This window comes from Onychostruthus taczanowskii, unplaced genomic scaffold (genome assembly GCF_017590055.1).
Source record: "Onychostruthus taczanowskii isolate IOZ18803 unplaced genomic scaffold, ASM1759005v1 scaffold6, whole genome shotgun sequence".
Taxonomy (NCBI): Eukaryota; Metazoa; Chordata; class Aves; order Passeriformes; family Passeridae; genus Onychostruthus; species Onychostruthus taczanowskii.
The window spans coordinates 2,329,477-2,348,936 of NW_024503679.1; the positions used below are offsets into that span (position 1 = coordinate 2,329,477).

At 36.8% G+C, this 19,460-nt stretch overlaps 1 protein-coding gene across 3 annotated transcripts in view; it reads left to right on the forward strand.

Moving 5' to 3' along the window:
• Window positions 1-19,460, forward strand: part of VPS13C (vacuolar protein sorting 13 homolog C) — a 75,547-nt gene that overhangs the window by 23,176 nt on the left and 32,911 nt on the right. For all 3 annotated transcript variants that reach the window (XR_005953704.1, XR_005953703.1, XM_041418584.1), the window contains exons 25-49: window positions 540-679; window positions 1,236-1,389; window positions 1,794-1,870; window positions 2,040-2,099; window positions 3,390-3,543; window positions 3,699-3,815; window positions 4,791-4,894; window positions 5,194-5,361; window positions 6,124-6,428; window positions 6,671-6,818; window positions 7,502-7,610; window positions 8,087-8,220; window positions 8,507-8,663; window positions 9,320-9,399; window positions 10,210-10,269; window positions 11,369-11,534; window positions 12,508-12,624; window positions 13,154-13,257; window positions 13,679-13,846; window positions 14,278-14,582; window positions 14,959-15,103; window positions 16,245-16,401; window positions 17,218-17,348; window positions 18,321-18,490; window positions 19,043-19,281. Coding sequence is in view for 1 of the 3 variants with exons in the window: in XM_041418584.1 (XP_041274518.1) it covers window positions 540-679; window positions 1,236-1,389; window positions 1,794-1,870; window positions 2,040-2,099; window positions 3,390-3,543; window positions 3,699-3,815; window positions 4,791-4,894; window positions 5,194-5,361; window positions 6,124-6,428; window positions 6,671-6,818; window positions 7,502-7,610; window positions 8,087-8,220; window positions 8,507-8,663; window positions 9,320-9,399; window positions 10,210-10,269; window positions 11,369-11,534; window positions 12,508-12,624; window positions 13,154-13,257; window positions 13,679-13,846; window positions 14,278-14,582; window positions 14,959-15,103; window positions 16,245-16,401; window positions 17,218-17,348; window positions 18,321-18,490; window positions 19,043-19,281 (3,669 nt within the window). In the remaining 2 variants the exon portion in view is untranslated. The remainder of the gene's footprint in view (window positions 1-539; window positions 680-1,235; window positions 1,390-1,793; window positions 1,871-2,039; window positions 2,100-3,389; window positions 3,544-3,698; window positions 3,816-4,790; window positions 4,895-5,193; window positions 5,362-6,123; window positions 6,429-6,670; window positions 6,819-7,501; window positions 7,611-8,086; window positions 8,221-8,506; window positions 8,664-9,319; window positions 9,400-10,209; window positions 10,270-11,368; window positions 11,535-12,507; window positions 12,625-13,153; window positions 13,258-13,678; window positions 13,847-14,277; window positions 14,583-14,958; window positions 15,104-16,244; window positions 16,402-17,217; window positions 17,349-18,320; window positions 18,491-19,042; window positions 19,282-19,460) is intronic.

A 19,460-nucleotide genomic window follows, 5' to 3' on the forward strand; every position in this document is an offset into this window, starting at 1 on the left:
GAATAAACTTGCTTTTTCTAAAAAGCAAACCCACTTTTTAAGAATAATTAATATGATGCATAAGCAACCTCTTCAAATGAGTGAACTGTAAATACTAACTGTATTAGGTTGTTCTGATTGTTTTGCATTAGCAAAGCTGTCCTTTTTCTGAAAAGGCTGAACTGGAATAACACATTACTGAGAAATTACTGTTTTGACTCTGGATTTGAGCATTTATTTTCATGGCTGTTTTAGAGAAAAATTTCCTACAGTGGAACCTGGACACTTGTTTCCTGGAGCTTCTCTTACTGTTACTTTCTTATATGTTGTTGAAAGTCTAATGATGCCTTTAGACTCTAGTGCTGTCTTTAATAGGGCTTTAATTTTGTTCACTTCTCATTCAGTGGGTAAGAGAGCAGTATAGATCTAAAGCATATTTTGTCAAGTTGATTTAAAGTGATCATGCTGTTAAAAATGCAATTGGAATGGGAAAGAGAGGGTGGGATATTTAGCTGTGTTTCTGGAAAAAGTTTACTGACAAAGTCGTTTTGCTTCTATAGACTCTGAAGAAGAATATTTTGATTTTGAGGAAAGCTCTGAACCAACTGACAGTTCAGTAATTAAAGGAGAAGAAATAAGAAAAGAGGAACTTGCTCAGGAGAAACTGACAGATCTCCACCTCAAGTTTGAAATTAAAGAAGTATGTCTCTAATTCTGTTTTCCCCTGCCTAAAGAATACTTCAAAAAGTATCCAATATTCTTTTACCAGTATTCTCCAGATTAGTGGATGCAGAAACATAGTCCCCAAACAAAAAAAACCCCTTAATGTATAGACATATGCATTTCTATGCATATGAGATATTTCTTGTCTGTATGGTATGCATATAAATAAAACATGATGCATACACACTGATGTATTAAAAAAAAAAGTAAAGAAGTCCCTTATTGGAGTATTTTTACTAGAAAAAATTAGTACCAACTCATAATTAGGGGGTAGGGAGTGGGAATTTTGCACTGGAGAAACAAAGTCCCAGAGAGGTCTGTTGCAAAGAGAAAATCCCCAAATATTTTTTGTATTTATATTTTTCACCATTAATCACTTCTCATTTCTATTATATACTCTAAAATCTGTAATAAAAACAATGCTTCTGACAAAGCAGGGAGGGCATAAATCTTGCACTTTTTTTGTTGTTGGTTTAAATTCTGAGAACACTGCATGTGAGAGGATGGCATAACTGCATTTCTTGTTCATCCAGGTTTTAGTAGAACTCACCAGACAAAAGAAAATTGAGGAAACAGTACTTGTATTTGATGTAATGCATCTTGGGACAGAAGCTACTGTCAAAACCTATAATTTAGCAGCTGTATCTTATTTGAAGAAAATAAGCTTGGATTACTATGGAATTGGAGGTAATAAGCAGTGGCAGAGAGATGGACTTGTGTGTGTGCAGCAATTAGTTGGAGCTCTCCTGTGCCTTGTGCTCTCTGCAATGCAAATGTTGTTCCAGTTTCCCAGTTCATGTGCAGCTGTCCATTGCAGTGCTTGTGCCACTGGTGCAGTTGATAAACTCTGGACTCTCACCATAATGCTTAGGGGATAAATAAATGGCTTAGAGCTCAGTCTTTGGGTGGAGAAGGGATTTGCCATTTTGGATTTAGCAAAGAGAAACCAGTGACTCATATTTGATGGTGCAATGTATTTTAGCAAATGGTAATGAAAGTTAATCCCTGCCTTCAAGGCATAAATTGTTTGGGTCTCTGAAAGAACAGAAATATGATCCTAATTCTTGTTTATCTCATGTGGTGTTTTACAGGTAAAAAAGCACCCATTCATCTAATTAGTTCCTCGGACAAGCCTGGCTTAGACCTTCTGAAGGTGGAATATGTCAAGGTATACGCAAAGCTTTTTATTTTTAAAGCATTTCTACATAGCCTTAATATATAGACATATATAGTCCTAAACCTACTACTCAGAGCTGCTTGGATTACTGTGTATCTTCTGAAGAGAACAGTGACTGGTTGGAATTAATATTAACCTTCATGCAAATTATTATTTTCAGGCTGACAGAAATGGGCCACAGTTTCAGACAATTTTTAACAATACTGAACAGATGATTCAAGTGAGTGTTTACAGATTTTATTGCTTATTTTCTTTTGGTTTGCTTGCTCAGAACAGGGGAACTAAAAAGACTTGTTTGCTTTCCTGTTTTCATGCCTTCCAGCAGGAGACTTGAAGAGTTAAAATGTCCTTGAAAATTTTTATACCACTTTAGAGCACAATGTTTGTCTGTTGAACTGCTGAAACAGTGTCTGTCTAGCTCATGTGGATGAAATTCAAACTACTGTAAGAATGCAGCTTTTCATGCATCAGGCATCATGAAATTCAGAGGCCCAGTATGGGAAACTGTAGTGGAGTCAGTCTTTCCCTTTCATGTCAAATAATCTGTGTTGTGAGTGCCATGTATATTCAGCACTCTTTTGGCTGTCTTTTATAAGGAGTCTAAATCCATGTCTGACTGTGATTTTTTTATTTTACTAATGGTGTCTTTCTGAATCAGATTTTAGTCTAAGCAAAAAGAGTGACTTGAGGTATTCTTGAAATAAAGTACAAAGGATGGTTGTTTTTGTGATAGATCATTTCTCCTCTTTATACCTTTATGGCATTATTTTACCTGCCTTATTTTAGTATGAAGACTGAAATATTTCACTTGTTATGTAATAGTTTTACAGTGTCTATAGATTTCATCTGAGAGCTTTAATTACTGAAATCCTTTTGCCAAAAAGCAGTTCCTGAAGCTTCAGCAGGAGGTGAGAGTTCTAACACTCCAGTGCTGCTGCGTTACCTGTCTTCATACTATGGGCTAATATCAAGAGAGCTCAATTTTCTGTACATCATCTGGAGTTGCTGTTGCCTTGCAGCTCTTCAATGGGACTTCTGTGCCTGGAAGGATTGCATTTGGGCTCTGTTTCCAGGTTCAAGCCCATTCAAGTGGACAACTTTTATTAAACTACACAGCAGGCACTTACCTTCTGGATTTCTTAGTGGATTTTTGAGGAATACCCATATTCTAGATATCTGCCTGTCAGCCACCTACTGTAGTACTGTTATTGCAGGAGCATTCAAGCCCAAGGCTGTTTGACAAAATTAGTTTTGTGTCACTTTTTTTTTGTACTGTGGAGGTTATAGGTTAGCAGTTACAGCTGGGTTGTTGCTAGGTTCCCTTATTTTCTAAGCTTATCCCCCTTCTGCTTTACAGAAAGCTTTTTCCTTTATATATGCTGCTGGCCACACATGCAGCTTTTCTGTTTCTAAGGAGTGGTTCTGTTGCACTGGGTGGCTTTGCACCTCAGTCTGACTCTGACACCATTAAGTAAGTGTTTGATCATATGGACTCTCATGTTTTCAACAGGTAACTTTTTCATCATTGAACCTCCTGTTGCATACAGAGGCCCTTATGTCTGCTGTCAGCTTTCTAACAGCTGTTAGTCCATCAGGCGGTGGAAGAAGTGGAGAGACACCATCCAAAGAAAAAAAGCAAGAAGATGACTCTAGATTGAAGAAAGGTACAGTTGTGATTATCCAAATGATGGTCCTAGAAGGATGTTTTGCATACTGGCAAAGCAAATCCAGAGAAACATGATGAGCTTTGTAAAAATTAAGATGAAAGTGAAAATATGAGTCATAGGTGCCTTGAAAACCCCACCTTTCTTATTTCTAGTGTCTAAACCTTCCAAGGATAAGGATGTGTTTGACTTCAAGCTTTTTGCCAAACTGGATGCCTTCTGTTTAAATATTTGTGATGAAAAAAAGAACATTGCAGAGATCAAGATACAAGGTATTAAGTTCTTTATTAGAAGTAACTGCTCTGGTAATTTTCAAAGCAATTGCTAATCATTGGACTAAAAAAAAAAGACGTAAATAGGCAGCATCTGTTTTTATTTATTTGTTTATTTATTGTTATCTATGCAAGAATGGCTTGTTGTCTTGCTTTCCAAGTCAGCCTTCAAGTCTGTCGTAATGTTTTGGCCTCCAGCTAGAAAGATGGGCTGTTATTACTCAAATTATTAGGCTCATCCTTTGAGGGAGTTTGATTATGGGTGGCTTTTCATGTTGTACTAAGTGTTTTTCATGTTGTATTAAGATGTTTTTATGGTATACTGTAAAGTTGTTCAGGATAAATAATTATGTAGGATAAGAAAACCCCTTCAAAATGTTTTCTTTAGTTTTTAACCCTAGGGATTTGTTTGGGTTCCTTCTTTTGGTTTTGTTTTCTTGATTGGTTTTACCCCTTGGAAGGGCTATCAATAATTCTTTGGGGGAGTTTCACTTCTGACTGACTTTAACTGCCATCCTCATAGTGCTAGCACTTTCTTATGAATATTTAAGAATGTGTGATATGCAAGATTAGTACTGCAGTTCATAAAGTCTCTTGCTTGTGCCCATCTCTAAATCATAGAATGTATTCACACAAGATTATGAATGCAAAAATATGGGATTCAAATAGTTCAGTATAGTAACATTTTTCCTGATAGAAAATCTCAATGCATTCACTCAATAGCTTCTTATTAAGGAGTGGATTATTGTTTGAGTATTTTTCTATGAAAACTAGCTCAGTTATTTCCAGACATGATTGATATTGGACAGTATTTGTATTAGAAGTATTCCTACTTTGTTTTGGTTGAAGCTGTAGTACAGTCATTCTTAAAGTAACTTAGTAACTTTTCCTCACTTCCTCTGCTGGTGTCCCCACCCTGAAAATAACTGTTACTTCTGCTGTGCAAGACTCTGTTTCTATTTTTGTACTTTGCAGGTCTTGACTCATCTCTTTGCCTTCAGCCAAGCCACACTGTATTCTTTGCCCGTCTTAAGGACATAGTTGTCACAGATGTTGATTCAAGGACCCTTCATAAAAAAGTACTCAACTACAAGATTTTAACTTTTACTTGAATCTTGGTCAGTTTGATGTGCATAAAAGTGAAATGTAATACACATTCCACTCTTCTAAAAGTATTTCATTTGTCGTGAATAAGTATTTTCAAATAAGATATATCATAAAGAAAAATTTTCATTTTACAAGAGTGGATGTCTGGAAGGATTAGAAAAACTAATAATCTAACTTGTAATCTGATAGGCTGATGGTATCTTTAGTTCTTTGTGTTACTACTTTTGTAGAAGCTGCTGATGGCTGGTGTGTGATGTTTCTCTCTTTCTAGGCTGTGTCTATAGTGGGAGATGAGGTTTTCAGTTTCAATTTGACATTAAATCCTCATGCTACTGAGGGAGAAGCTTACACTGACATGTCAAAAGTGGATGGTACTGTATGTTTGAAAGTGGGCTGCATCCAGCTGGTGTACCTTCACAAATTTCTCATGTCTCTCCTGGTAAGTCTTATTTCCCTTTCTATTCTCAGATTAGTCTTCAGGGCTGTGTCTCAATACAAGTGTTAGGTTTCAGTTTCTGAAAGAGAAGGGTTGAGTTTAATTTTTCCTGTGTACTATTAAAAACTTTGGTAAGTAACTGATTTAAATTTCAATTGGGTCACTTCCCACCCTCAGTTTTGGAAATAGAGAAAAAATTGGTGCTATTGAGGTAGTTTGGGGGTTTTATGTTTGCTGCCCTTTCAACCCTAGCAAAATTCGGAGTTCATTGCAAACATATCAGAGCTAATCCTAGAGGCAAATCTTTCTGCAAGGTAGGTGTCATGATGCCTGCAAATTAACCAGTGTAAATATCAGTGTACCCTAAATAAATTATAAATATTGAGTACCCTAATGATAGCTTTTTCAATAAAGCACCAGTGGGCTTTCTCTCATTCAAAAGGTTCTTTAATAGGAATTCAGTAGTATTCCAGGAGGGCAAGAGGGGCTTTCAAAATTGTGTCCCTAAAAGCTAATGAGCTAAGGAGTCTTGTAGCAAAGGAAAGAAGTAAAAATAGAGATTAATTTAGAATAATTGGATTGCACTGATTAGTACTTCTTTGGCCCTCCATTAGAGGTCATGACAGAAGGTACTCAGTTGTCTTTTCCTGTAGAAAATTCAACAGAATAGCAGCATAATTGGTGGATGATGATGTAAAGTGAGAAAGTAACTAGAGAAAAAACTATTTACAGACATTTCTCCATTCTCTTCACCTGTTTTTCTAGACCTTCTTGAACAACTTCCAGACAGCCAAGGAGACACTGAGTGCTGCTACAGTCCAAGCTGCAGAAAAGGCTGCTACCAGTGTGAAAGACCTGGCCCAAAGGAGTTTTCGGCTTGCAATGGACATTCACTTGAAAGCACCAGTTATAGTTATCCCTCAGTCCTCCATTTCTCCCAATGCAATAGTAATAGATCTTGGCTTGATTAAGGTTCAGAACCAGTTTGTCTTGGTGTCCTCAGAAGGCAGCTCACTCCCTCCAGTCATTGACAAAATGGATGTGCAGCTGACAAAGCTGAAGCTATCAAGGTACGGTGGCTAATACTCTGTAGAATGCTAGTGTTCTTGCCTAGAAACCGTGGTTGGTGCTAGAGTCACATGTTTGGTATTAAAATGCCTTTTATCTTAGAGCAGTTAGATCAATAATAAAATCAGAAACTGTTCTGCTTAGGAAAGTGTTTGGTGCTGCATTTAAGATTAAGATTTTCGAAAATCTAACATGTGACTTCCAACTTTCCAACTGTTTTTTTTTTTCCTTTCTGTGTTTCAAGGATCACTTTAGAGACAGATTTGTCACATCCAGATATTCAGATACTTCACCCTATTAATTTAAGTCTGTCTGTGAAACGGAATCTCTCTGCAGCTTGGTTTCACAAGTTACCAGTGTTGGAGGTCACGGGACATCTGGATACAATGAATGTAAGTCTTGTGAGAAGGTGGTGATAATAGTTGCTGTGAGAGCAACCCTTAATGTTATTTCTGGGCACAAAGGGACAACAAGCTGCAAATTTTTAGTGGGTGTGGAGTGGATTTCAGCAATGTAATAGGATTTAACCCTGCCTAGATGAACATAGGGGTTTGAAAGGATCTCATAAATGGTTTTGTGACCCATTCTCTGAGCAAGAATTCTCTGAAGTGTTTTTGTTTTTTTTTCTTCAGAAACAGAATCTTCTTGAGAGGAGTTTAAATGAATGCAAACATTTGCTTTAGTAACTCCGGCTTCCTACCTTCCTATTACCCTTGAGTGGGATACTTGTTTTTTGTGGTATTTTATGTACTGTGAAAGAAAGTAGCAGGGACATCTCAGGTGAAACTGAAATGAAAATATCATGAAGGGGCATGTCATTGACAGGAATGTATTAAAAGGATAGATGTATTAAGTGATACAATGTCTATTGATACAGCACTGGAGGTCAAAACCTTTAATCTACTTGGTCTTTTACAATAAGTAGTTGAAAGCTTATTGAAGGGAAGATTCTGCTGGCAAAATAGCTGTAAATAAGCACTCTTCTTGCCAGGAAACATTGTTCTGCTTTGTTAGCAGGTGATAAGTTCAAGGAACAATGTGTTTTTCCTGAGAATTGTGATCTGCAACTTTTTAGGTTGTGTTAAGTCAAGAGGATTTGAATGTCTGTCTCAAAGTGTTGACAGAAAACCTGGGTGAAGCAGAAGAAACTCAAAAGGATGCAAAATCAGTACTGCAAAAGGAAGGTCAGAGATGGAATTTGTTGTGAATACTAAGTGTGTTTGCTTTCAGGAGTAAGGAAAAGCATTTATTATCTGGAAAGTAAGTTTAGATCTGAGAGTATGGTAATAAGCTGAGTCTAATTGATAAACTCTTTAATTTTGCAAGAACAGTGTTCATACTTTGGTACTTCAAAAAACTGGAAACATTACAAGACAAATTTTGGTGATTGTGTTAGCTGAGTTGTCAAGGAACTAGCAAGGTATTGAGATGTCAGAGTCATCTTGTTGCCAGAGCCTGTTTCTATTTCCTTTTCATGCTCTGAAGTTAAAGGCTCTGCTTATGGAAATGTTACTAACTTATCTTAGGTGAGTGTAAGCCATCTAAATTAATTAGAATTTAAATAGAATCCATCTAAATTAAATAAAAGAATTGCATGTGTTTCTTGAGCTAAACAAATGGTGGTAGTTTCAAAAGTTAAGCAATATATTCAATGTTCCAGGTAAAATGAAAGAACTGGAGAGATCAGTTTTGATACAGGATAAGAGTGTTTCAGAAGGAATGCTGTCTGAAAAGAGAAAAATAACATTAAATGAAGATGTAATCAATATGCTACTTAATTTTGAAATCAAAGAGGTATGTATCCATCTTACAACTTAATCTGAGCCCAGTACTCATCTGTTTCTTAGAAGTAGTGGCCATAAAGTCCATTTTAACAGTTTGACTTGGCAACTAAGAGAAAACAAACGAGGAACAGAGCAGGGGCCAGGGGAAATCTTTAGCAAATTGGTCCTATAGGATCTTTTTATAAAAATGCTAATGTCTAGATAATATTGTTTCACTTTTAGCCTGTTTATAACTGCCAGGCATGTCTGAAGAGCTTCACTGAAATATTGAACTTATTTCTCTTTCCATATTCAAGGTTGTAATAACCTTGATGAAGCAGGTTCAGAAGGAGAGATATCCATTACATATTCTAACTGTGCTACAGCTTGGGACCAAAACCAAAATTAGAAATCATGAATTGGCTGCAGCAGCATACCTGAAAAAAATTACAATGAGATGCACTGAAATACATGGTAAGTCTTCTAGGGAAGTGATACAATCAGCAGAGTGTGTGCAACTGGATTTATAGCCAGAGGATAACATACAGTAACCACTAATGAGGGGAGGGGAAAGGGTAATTTAGATAGAATGAATCTGCTTTACCTGATACCAAGTTTTACTGCCACTGCTGGAGTTAGAGTTAATGTATTTGAGCAAGAATGGTGTTCCTGGGAAGTATTCCAGCTGTTCAGTGGGTTTTGCTGAGCTTCTGTTTCTGTGCTTTATGACCAGTTCTGGCAGCACTGGAAATGCAAGTGCTTCCTTGGTTAGTCAAGTGACAATTCAAACTGACAGTGAAGTGATAACTGCAATAGCCATCTATCCAAAGTAGAAAAGTAAGGTTTTGAGTGTGAAAACATGAAGGTAGGAATGCAAAGAACTTTTGGTTTTAAGTCTTGTTTCAAGAGCAAGATAAGTAAATTTTTGCTAGTTTAAATGAAAGTGAATATAGCATTTCACAAGACAATGCTTGATGGGCAGCTTCTCAGTGAAAACAGCTGTTTATTTTCACTATTTCAGCAAGAATAGTATCTAATTAGTATGTAATAGGGAATTAGCATGGAGACACTGCATAGGTGGAGTAAAGCTTGAGTGGAAACACTTTACATTTTTATTTCTTTGTTTGCAGACTCAAAAGGAGATCCTCTTTGCATTCTTAATTCCTCAAGTGAGACAGATGAACATCTTTTGAAAATGGAATATATTAAGGTTTCAATACATTTTCAGTAAAATTACATGGGGAGTAAAGTAAGGCTTCCATACTTAGCCTGTAGATTTGTATCTAAAACTTACCCAGGCCTTCTCCCAAATACCTGTTTCTCAGTTTAACATGTCATTTAATTCTTCACTGCTTCCATATAGCTCTTGCTTCATAAGTCAATGCTATTACTGAAATCACTGGCAAGACAAATATTTGTTTGTGTTCTGTGTGTACAGCACACATGAGTACCTGTGTGAACCTTAACAGGTGTGATGCTCTTTGCCTGTGCAAGTGAAGGGTGACCCTACAGGTGATAAAACTGGCATTTGCAGAGTCATGTGTTGGTAGCTTAAAAAAGGCCTTCAAAAATTGCATGAATACTTGGGAATCTGATAGACTGTAGAACCAGTGGGCTCCTCAATACTCTTATCTGGAATGGCATCATTTACGTAGTGAAAAATGGATTAATTTGTACTGGCAAAGTATTAAGCGTAGATTGATCCAGTTTAAATAGGTTCTAGATGAGACAAATTTTGTAACTAGCCAGTTGAATTTTCACAAAATATGTGCTATGAAATGTCTCTGAGCAGAGCAATGTGAATAACCCATTCTGGTTATCTTGCTTGTGCATTATTTGAAGAACTTGTTTGTTCAGGCTTCGTCACTTTCCTTTGTTTTCTTTTGCAATTGGAGTAATCCTTGTGTGTGGCCTAAATTAAAATAATTCTGTTAATAAAATTATTAATAATTAATATTAATTATTGCTAATTCAATAGAGACTGACTATGCCCCTTTTCTTTTTTTTTTTTCCCCTTTAGGCTGATCCTGATGGACCAGACTTTGTTACTACTTACCAAAGCACCAAGCAAAACATCAATGTAAGTACTGGATGATGTACTTTATTTGTTTTTTAAGCTTTTGAAATCATAGCAACTGTGTTAGTTTCTCCCTTTCTTTCTGTCTTCTCACTGAAGAGGAAAAAAAAAAGGAACAAAACCAACCCCAAAACCAAAGCCCTGACTCTCATCATTAAAACCTACTGCTTTATATTTAACTACTTCAAAGAAAAATCCAGGTAGAAAAAAAAGAGATTTTTTTTTACTGGAGTATTTATTGTAATATTTTTTTAAACAAAAAACTATACCTTTTTTGCTAGTTAGAAAAATGTCCTTATGAATTTTAACTGAGGCCTTTAGCATGTGCTTTGTTCTGGAGTGATCCACTTGGCAGAGAGATAAACCAGGGCCTTGTGTTTCTGAGCTTGTAACAGTAACAGTGAAATTGAGATTGAGCTGGAATATCCAAGTAGCATTCTCAGGGGTCTTGAGTGTAATTAGTCCTTTTACTCCTCCTGAAAGCAGCTATTCATGAGAAATTTTTCAAGTGACTTCTGGAGTAAGCATGTCATTGTGCTTTTAAAATATCTCCTTTAAAACAGTAGTGGTGGGTTAAGCTGCTTCTTGAGGGCCTTGGGTGGAATACCACTGATTACCCAGCTGATGCTGGGTTTCACTAAGTAATACTTGCTAAACTACAGGAGTAGTTGCTGCTCACATACTCTCTATTCTGATTGCAAGTTTTGAATCTAGTGGGTTTTTTTGTTGTTGTTGTACCATATCTCCTAAAACATTTTCACATGTGGTTCTGAAGTTGTCAATCAAAGTGCTGAATGTAATGCAATGAAATGAAATGCAGCAGAACTAAAGAGTATCCTGAAAAGGCATAACCACATGAGGCATCAGATTTTAGATTGGCACAGTTCCTCTGTTGCTGCTGTAAGCTTCTCTTCCCTAGCTCCCTCATCTGTTCTGGAGCTTGTGTAGAGTGAAGTTGAAGGGGATGGGGATGGAAGAGTCAAATACTTGTGAAATTGAGGAAGAGACTTTTTTCCTTGGTTCTATGACAGCAACTCTGAGCTGTTAGGGTATAAACTGCTACTAAATCACAATATGACTTTGTCTCTTGTCTTCCTTTTAGGTCATTTTTTCATGTTTGGATATAGTACTTCACACAGAGGCTTTGCTTTCCATCATGAGTTTCCTCACCTTCAGTGTTCCATCAGGTGGTCTTCCCAGTACTGATAAATCATCAGAGCACAAGCCTCAAATGAAAGAACAGGAAAAAGGAAGTACTCTCAGACCAGGTAGTGTCATATTAGATAGGCTGTACTTCTGTTGTGTAACAGCACCTCACCTTCAGTTTCAAAGGATATTATTTCCAATTACAGCATTGCAGTCTATTTGGTAGAAAACAAAGCATGCACAACTGTAAATGGGGAGAAAATAATCTTAGTAAAAAAACCCAGCAGACATTTTCCCTGTTGCTTAATTTTACAAATTCTCGTTGCTCAATATAGCTTTTCCCTGGGTGGTGGTCTGATTTTTATAATGAAAGTTGAATAAATAATGTTGCAGTGTGCAGCCTTTCTAAAGATTTAGTGTCACAACCATGTAGCTTTGCAATCTGAAGGCTCTGAAGAGTGCTTACATTGCTGACTGCACTGGGGAAGCAAAGAGAAGGTCTGAACTGAAGGGGGTGGTGGGTTTATTTTAAGTATGGGTCTTGTATCCTTGAAATAGTAAGAGTTTTTGCATGGAAGCTCCTGAATATTTTGTCAGGTCCTGTGTTGTTGATTCTTGTGCTTGTAGTGTTGTTTGTGAAATTCTAGGTTTTCTAATCCTAAAACTATTGGGGTCGAGTCCAGTGGCTGTTACATTTTCTGTTTGTGCAGTGTTGCTGCAGCTAATGTGCCTAAATTGGCTTTGCTACTTGACACAGAGAGGAGCACTTCTCATGTGATGAGACAGTGCTTCAAATAATGTAGTGTATACTGCATTCAGCAACTAATGCATGAAAACTAGGTATTAATGAGGAGAAAAGACATCATCTTGATGGCTTTTTGCCTGTGTTGGTTGGTGACAGGTTGTGTGCTTGAAGAAAACTCTTAATAAATTACTTTTTTCACATTTTGACTAAGGATTATATCTTTTAGGGAATGACTGCAGGTGGCTTTTGAATAGTTCATATATTTACAAAACTACTAGTCTAATATTTGTTTTAAACAGTGGGCTTGTAATATTTGAACTCCTTGTATGTCTCTTGTGTTTCCTGTGCAGTGTCTGGTGATGCAGCCCATGATGATGTCTCTGAATTAAAGCTCACTGCAAAGCTAAATGCATTCAGTATTACAGTGTGTGATCAGACCTGTAGAATTGCAGACATTAGAATACAAGGTAAGGTGGTTTTTATTTCAATATTAGATGAAGCTGGCTGTAGCCAGAAATAGGCTGTTTCCCTCCATTCACTTCTAAAAGGCCAGTGTGGGCACTCCAGGTGTCTCTAACACGTGTTTAAATATATTTTGATTGTATGAAATGATCTGCAAGGAAAAAAATGTTTGACTAAGAAAACAAAGGTGATTTCTAAGTGTAGTAAAATTAAAAGAAGTGAAGGCACTATGTTTTAGATAGCACAGACTTCCATTTTTTAATAGCTAGATCCTAGATAGCGTTGGGGACTTGTATTCTACTCTTGGAATCAAGTTATGTTGGCAACTTTGCCACGTGCAGTAAGGCCCTGACTTCTTTCTCAGGCTTAGCATTCATTATTACATAGCAGAAAGCTGGATTCCAAGCTGTTATTATCCTTTATATTCAGTAGTAAATAATTCAGGGGGTCTGTTTGTTTGTTTTTTTGGCAGAAGTGTTTACTTAGAAATTTGTTGAACTGCATTTATTTCCTTCCTTCTTTTGTTTCATTCAGGAATGGATGCATCTGTGGCTATGAAGCCTAAAGAGATTAAAGTGTTTTCCAGACTTGAGGACATTGTAATTACAAATGTTGATCCAAAAACAATCCATAAAAAGGTAAGGTGTTGAGCAGATTGTAAACAGCTGAAGAGACCCAGTTTTTCAAGTTATTTAGTGACAGCACTGTAGTTTAATTTGCTGTGTAACAGAATGCAATGTACAATGTAATACTAAGCAAAATTTATTGGTTAATTTCCTTCCCCTCAGAGAAGCAAAACATTCTTCCATTTAATGTTTAGTTCTTTTTAATTACGTTTGTACTGGTATGTTTAATTTTGAGTAGCAGAGGTTAAATATAAAATGAGGTATAGATAAGCAAGTGAGAAGAGGCATGCACTGTAAAATAGGTGATTCTGTTTTCCTTTGTGACTACCATGTGTCCAAGTACTGCTGATAAATTGCTGTGGATCTTTTTGGGGAAATATTTTTTGTTTCAGAAATACCTTGTAATATTAACTGTGTGGACTTAATCTTCTAGGCTGTCTCCATAATGGGAGATGAAGTGTTTAGATTTCACATGTCACTTTATCCAGATGCCACTGCAGGGGAAGCCTATGCTGATATGTCAAGGGTGGATGGTAAAATGTCTCTGAAAGTGGGCTGCATCCAAATAATTTACCTACATAAGTTCTTTATGTCTCTCTTGGTAAGACATTAGTTTAAGTTCTTTTCTTGACATTAAAAGTTCTTTTTAATGAGATAAAATGCTATCAGCTCTTTCTGACCTGTACCTGGTGGTGAGCTGATGTGTAAGCACACAGAAGTATTTTGCTGAAGAGTTACCACTTAAGTTGCACTGCTTTACAGAAGATTGCCAAGGAGAATGATGACAGAAGTAATGAATGGAGCTGATAGCTTTAATAATATCTTAAAAATTACACAGTTAAACAATGTGTGAGCTTATTCATGATTTTAACATTTTTCTCTTTTGAAACAAGTGTGGTTGAATTAGGAATTTCATACTTAAACCACAGGTGTTAATTTTTCTTAAATTTTCATTTTGCCTCGAGCTTGCCTTTTTTTGAGAAGCTTACTTGTTTTCATGGAGCTTTTACTTTTTTCCCTACCTATGAATAGAACTTCCTAAACAATTTCCAAGCAGCACAAGAAGCCCTGACTGCAGTCACCGTGCAGGCAGCAGAAATGGCTGCTTCCAGCATGAAGGACTTTGCTAAAAAGAGCTTCCGCCTCCTAATGGATGTCAACTTGAAAGCTCCAGTCATAGTGGTCCCTGAATCTTCAGCTTCACGTAACGCTTTGGTAGCTGATCTTGGCTTAATCAGAGTTCAGAATGAATTCAAGCTGGTGTCTTCAGATGAATCTCCTCTTCCTCCAGTCATTGACAACATGGATGTGCAGCTGACTCACTTGAAATTATCAAGGTAAATATGGAGATTTTTCCTGAGGTGAAGTGTCTTTGTAAAGGAAAAGTGTCCATGTTGTGTATGCAGCATTTTTCTCTTATTTGAACATGGAAGGCAATGAGAACATACTAAAACTAAGTAAAAAACCTTGCCAGCTAAGTTTAGGAGTGCTTTTAGATAGAGTCACAGGTCTACAATCTCTAAACCTTCTTGGAAAGAAAGGAATGATAGCATGGTAACTTGAGTTCATCTGGAGTGCATACAAGGGTGTAAGTGCCTATGAGCTTATTCTTGAATTAATTATGCCTGTAATTTTGCTAGATTAATATGATATTATTTTGTCTTCTGCAACTAGTCAACATTTTTCCTCTGTTACTTCCGTTGTCTTTTATAGGTGCATTATATCCACGGATTCACAACCAGATTCTGAAATTCTGCGTCCTGTGAGTTTGACTTTACTGGTCCAGAGAAATTTAGCAGCAGCATGGTATCATAAATGCCCAACAATTGGTATCAAAGGAGACCTAAAACCAATGCAGGTAATATCATGAGTAATTAAAACTATATCAAAAGTTACACAGATTCTCAGAATAGTCCTCAGCTTAGTTAAGGAGCTTGTAAACTCATTTCAGTTTGTGTCCTTTACAGTATGTTGAAAGACTTCCAGCTGAATCATCCAGTTTATAGATTTGTTAAGAGTTTTGATACTGTATAATGAATAGTTTTGGTGTAGCTGCATGCAAATGGAATAAAATGTGGTTTTATTTTTCTGGAGTTCCATTGGAGCTATCCATGGACTCAACAGGCAGTAAAATCATTGAGGTAATTTGTTGAGTTACCATTTAAAAACAAAACTTGACAATTCAAATTGTTTCATCTGTAACATTCAGGTTATTTGAATGCTTAGTAGATGTATTAGGAATGAAAAGGTTATCTCTAATACACAACAATTAAAAATTATCTTTGCAGAGGGAGGGCTCTATTTTTCTTTTGCTGCATTAACCATGTGGATTTTAATGGGTAAAACCAAACTGGGGCACCTTTTCCTTGTTCCTGAGCCCTTTTACTTGTTCATTCCTGAATCTGTGCTATGGCCAAATATCACACTGGTGAAGCACAGAGAAATAAGAGATTTAAAGGAGTACCAGCAAAATTAATCAAATGTAGGAAGAATATTCTTACACTGTGTACTATGGGCTAAGTGGCTGCATCTTGTCTACTTAGTACTGCTTGCTTTTTTGAGATTCTGTAGTGTTATGATTGGATACTTATTCATTAAATCTTTGAAGGCCTACTGAATGGCAGTTGCTTTAGTGTATGCAATGCAAATCTTGGCTTTAATGTTTTCTGGTCATGTTTTTGGATTACTGAATTGTTGAGAAGAAGAAACAATGCTTATGTTTATCAATTACCCATATTTTTAATAGGTAAAGATCCTTTACAAATCTGGAAAATGTTTACTATATGGACTGTTATTTCTTGTTGTAACTCCTCTTTATAACAAGTAAAAAATGATATAGGAGAAATGGGCAAGTCATTTAGATTATTTTGGACAGGACGATTTTGACTATCCAGTTTGTTTCTGTTGGAATCAGCCCATTGTTTCTCCCCAGTGCTTGCATACTGTGTTGGAAGAAATGTTGTCACCAGAAATGAACTTGTGGCTTTGTCACTTTACAGATTGCACTCAGTGAAGGTGATCTAACCGTAATCATGAAGATTTTACTTGAAAACCTTGGAGGGGCTTCTTCCCAGCCAAATACTGTGCAAGAGAATATTGAGGATATGCAGATAGCTAAAAAAGGGAAAGCTCCACATGAAACTGGTGGCTCTGAGGGTATGTTCAGTTCAAAGGCTGAATATGTGTAGGGTGTTTGCAAATTCAAATATCATATTTTTCTGAAGCACTATAAATTGTTTTAACTGTTACAAATATATTGTATACATGAAAAGTTATAAATGAGAATGTATGCACTTACGTGGAGCTCCTGACGGTTAGAAGCTTTTGTAATTCATTTCTCATATGATGGTATTCTTCAGTTTATGTCAATCACTTTTCTGACTGCATGTGGTTAAAAAAGAAAAAAGCCAAATCATCTACCCCAGAATGTTAATGCACAATTATAACAATCAAGGAAGGTATTAGCATTCAAATTGCTAATTAGTGTGTCTGTGTAAACAGTGCACGTCTCTGGATGAAACAGAGTTAACACTTTGCCAAAATCTACTTCTTCCCCAAACTTAACATTTTCAATGTCAAAAAATGGCTGTTTAACCAATAGTTGAATTGCTGTACTGTGCATGGATACTGGAAGGAAGAGTAGTGCAGACTCCTTGAGCAGACTTGGTGCTTTGTTCACTTTAATGAAGAACAATACAAAGAACTTCAGTCAACTAATGACAGTTTCTTTTAAGGTTCTAAACCATTCTGTGCTAGATAATTTTAGTATGCATCGGATAGAACAAATTTAAAAGTGTGAATTATTTTGAGTAGTCTTCTGGATTTAGAGCTTTCCCTTTTCTTGGGGTTTTCTGATCTTAATTTAGAAAACCAACCAATCAACCAAAAAAAAGGCAACCAACAACAAAAACCGCAAAACCAGAAAGCTCAGTGTTCAAAAGAAATGTAAAAATATCTTCTTTTCATTGACAGGTACCCTTGTTGATTCTGGACAAAAAAGTGTTTCTGCAGTTCAGTCTTCTGTGGAATGTTGCACATTGCTTAAATTTGACTTCAATTTTGAGTCCCTTTCTGTAACTCTCTACAACAGTGACACGACTCAGGTTTGTGGCAAAGCTTTTACCATACAGGTGGGGTGGGCAGCCAAGGCTTCTCACGTGGACAGAACTCAGGACAGAAAAATGGAGTCGTATCAGCTGCATTGGCTTTGTAATGCTTTCCTAATGGAGCTTTGAGCTTTCCTGGGCAGACAGTGTCCTTAACAGGAAGAAGATGTATGCATTTCTGAAAGTCACACTAAAAATATTACTAAACCACCAAAACCACCCAGCATTTGATTTGGTCATTCAAACTTTACTTCCAGTTACCAAAAAAAAAAAAAAAGAATATTTCAAAAGCAGGAGTTGTTAGTTCAGACAGTGCTAGTTCTGTGTATGGTGCCTCTAGAGTTAGTAAGCAGATCCAAGTTGTATATGGCCCATAATTTCCTCTTTCATATCCCTGAGTGTGAGCAATCATGGGCATACTCTCTGCTCTGAAAACAGAAGAGAAAGATGTGAAATGTTGTCTTGTTTTTATGACTTAATGAAGTCTTCTTTGTGTAAATGTGAAGGTGCTTGCTTTATATGTCTTTGTGCATACTGAATGTTATTTGTGTATAATTTTTAAGATGTTCTTGTGCAATGAGCATCACAGGGAAGAAGGACACTGTAATGGGATTTTATTTTAATGTCACTGTCATATAATTCCCAATTATTGCTCAGGTGCTCTTGTAGATGAGTTAGTGTGATGAGAGTGGAGGGATCCTTTGGTAAGGGATCAAGAGTTCAAATAGATTATCCTTCAGTGATGCATTCTGAGCAACTGCAGGCACTGTGGTGCAGAAACAACTTCACTGCAGCCCAGCAGGTCTCAGTGAGTTTCTTGAACTCATTTGTGTAAGTGGAGGACTGATGACAGCAACAGGCTAATCAGATCCTTCAGTTCCTGGATGATGATGCACATGGCTAGCAGCAAGGGACATGTCTCACAGTTTTGCTCAGTGGTAGCTAACCCTGCACTCTGTCCTTCTGTAGGAATCTCTGCTTTCAGTGCATAGTGACAAACTGCGCCTCGGTGAGCTCCGGCTGCATCTCATGGCATCCGCAGGGGAGATGTTCTCAGATGGCTCCATGGATATCACTGTTAAACTCAAAGCATGTACCTTGGATGATCTCAGAGAAGGAATTCAGAATGTGACTGCAAGGTAGGTTTGAATGCATCAGAAATTAAAAACTCCTGCTGATGAGGAAGGCTTTTTCCTTGTTCTGTACTTTGCATCACATGGAATTGATAAAACTCAGTAGTGTTGTCAGCTGTGGCCTGTAATAATCTGTGCTTAAGCAATGAACAATATTAATAATGTTCAAGAAGTTTCTACTCTTTTATGTTGATTTCTCAAGTTATCCAAAACAAAAAGAAATCTTGGAGGCTGGCAAAGTGCAGTAAACTGTAGAACAGCTGAATGGAGGACACCCAGCCTCATCTAAAGACTTGTGTGCACTGAAGCTTCAGTGTGGTTGTTGTGTGCTGCATGCATACTTTTAAAAGTGTAGCACACTAGTCTTAAATTGAAATTACTCTTCTGCTAGAAAAGCCTCTACCCTCTTATTTCTGGAAAAAATCCTGCTTGCTTATGTGGTAATTCTTCTTTATCAAGGGCATGGGGAGAAAAAATGGCAGTACTTATGCATCTTTTTTTTTCCAAGATCTATGTGTTACGATGTTTGAGATGTTTCTTATTGAATTTGTTTTCCAGAATGATAGACAAGAAAGATGACACAAATGACATTTCTATGATTGATATAAGATATAAGCAGGATAAAAATGGAACTGAAGTTGTTGCTGTCCTTGACAAGCTGTACATCTGTGCTAGTATGGAATTTTTGTTGACAGTAGCACATTTTTTCATTAAGTCAATGCCAGTATCTTCAGCTGAAGGATCTGCACAATTCCAATTAAAGCAAGCTGCTTCTGGGAAATCCAAGGCAGATACAGGTCTGTAAAACCAGTTTCCACCCATCTCCATTTCCTTCCTTTGCAGATTTCATTCTGAAAATTACTCATCCAAAAGTTTTCAAGATGCTTGGCATCAGACTTAGAAAATTAGTTTATTCTTCAGAATGTGTAGATTCGCCATTGACACAGTAGATAGCTTTCCTCTTTCTGTTTTTTTT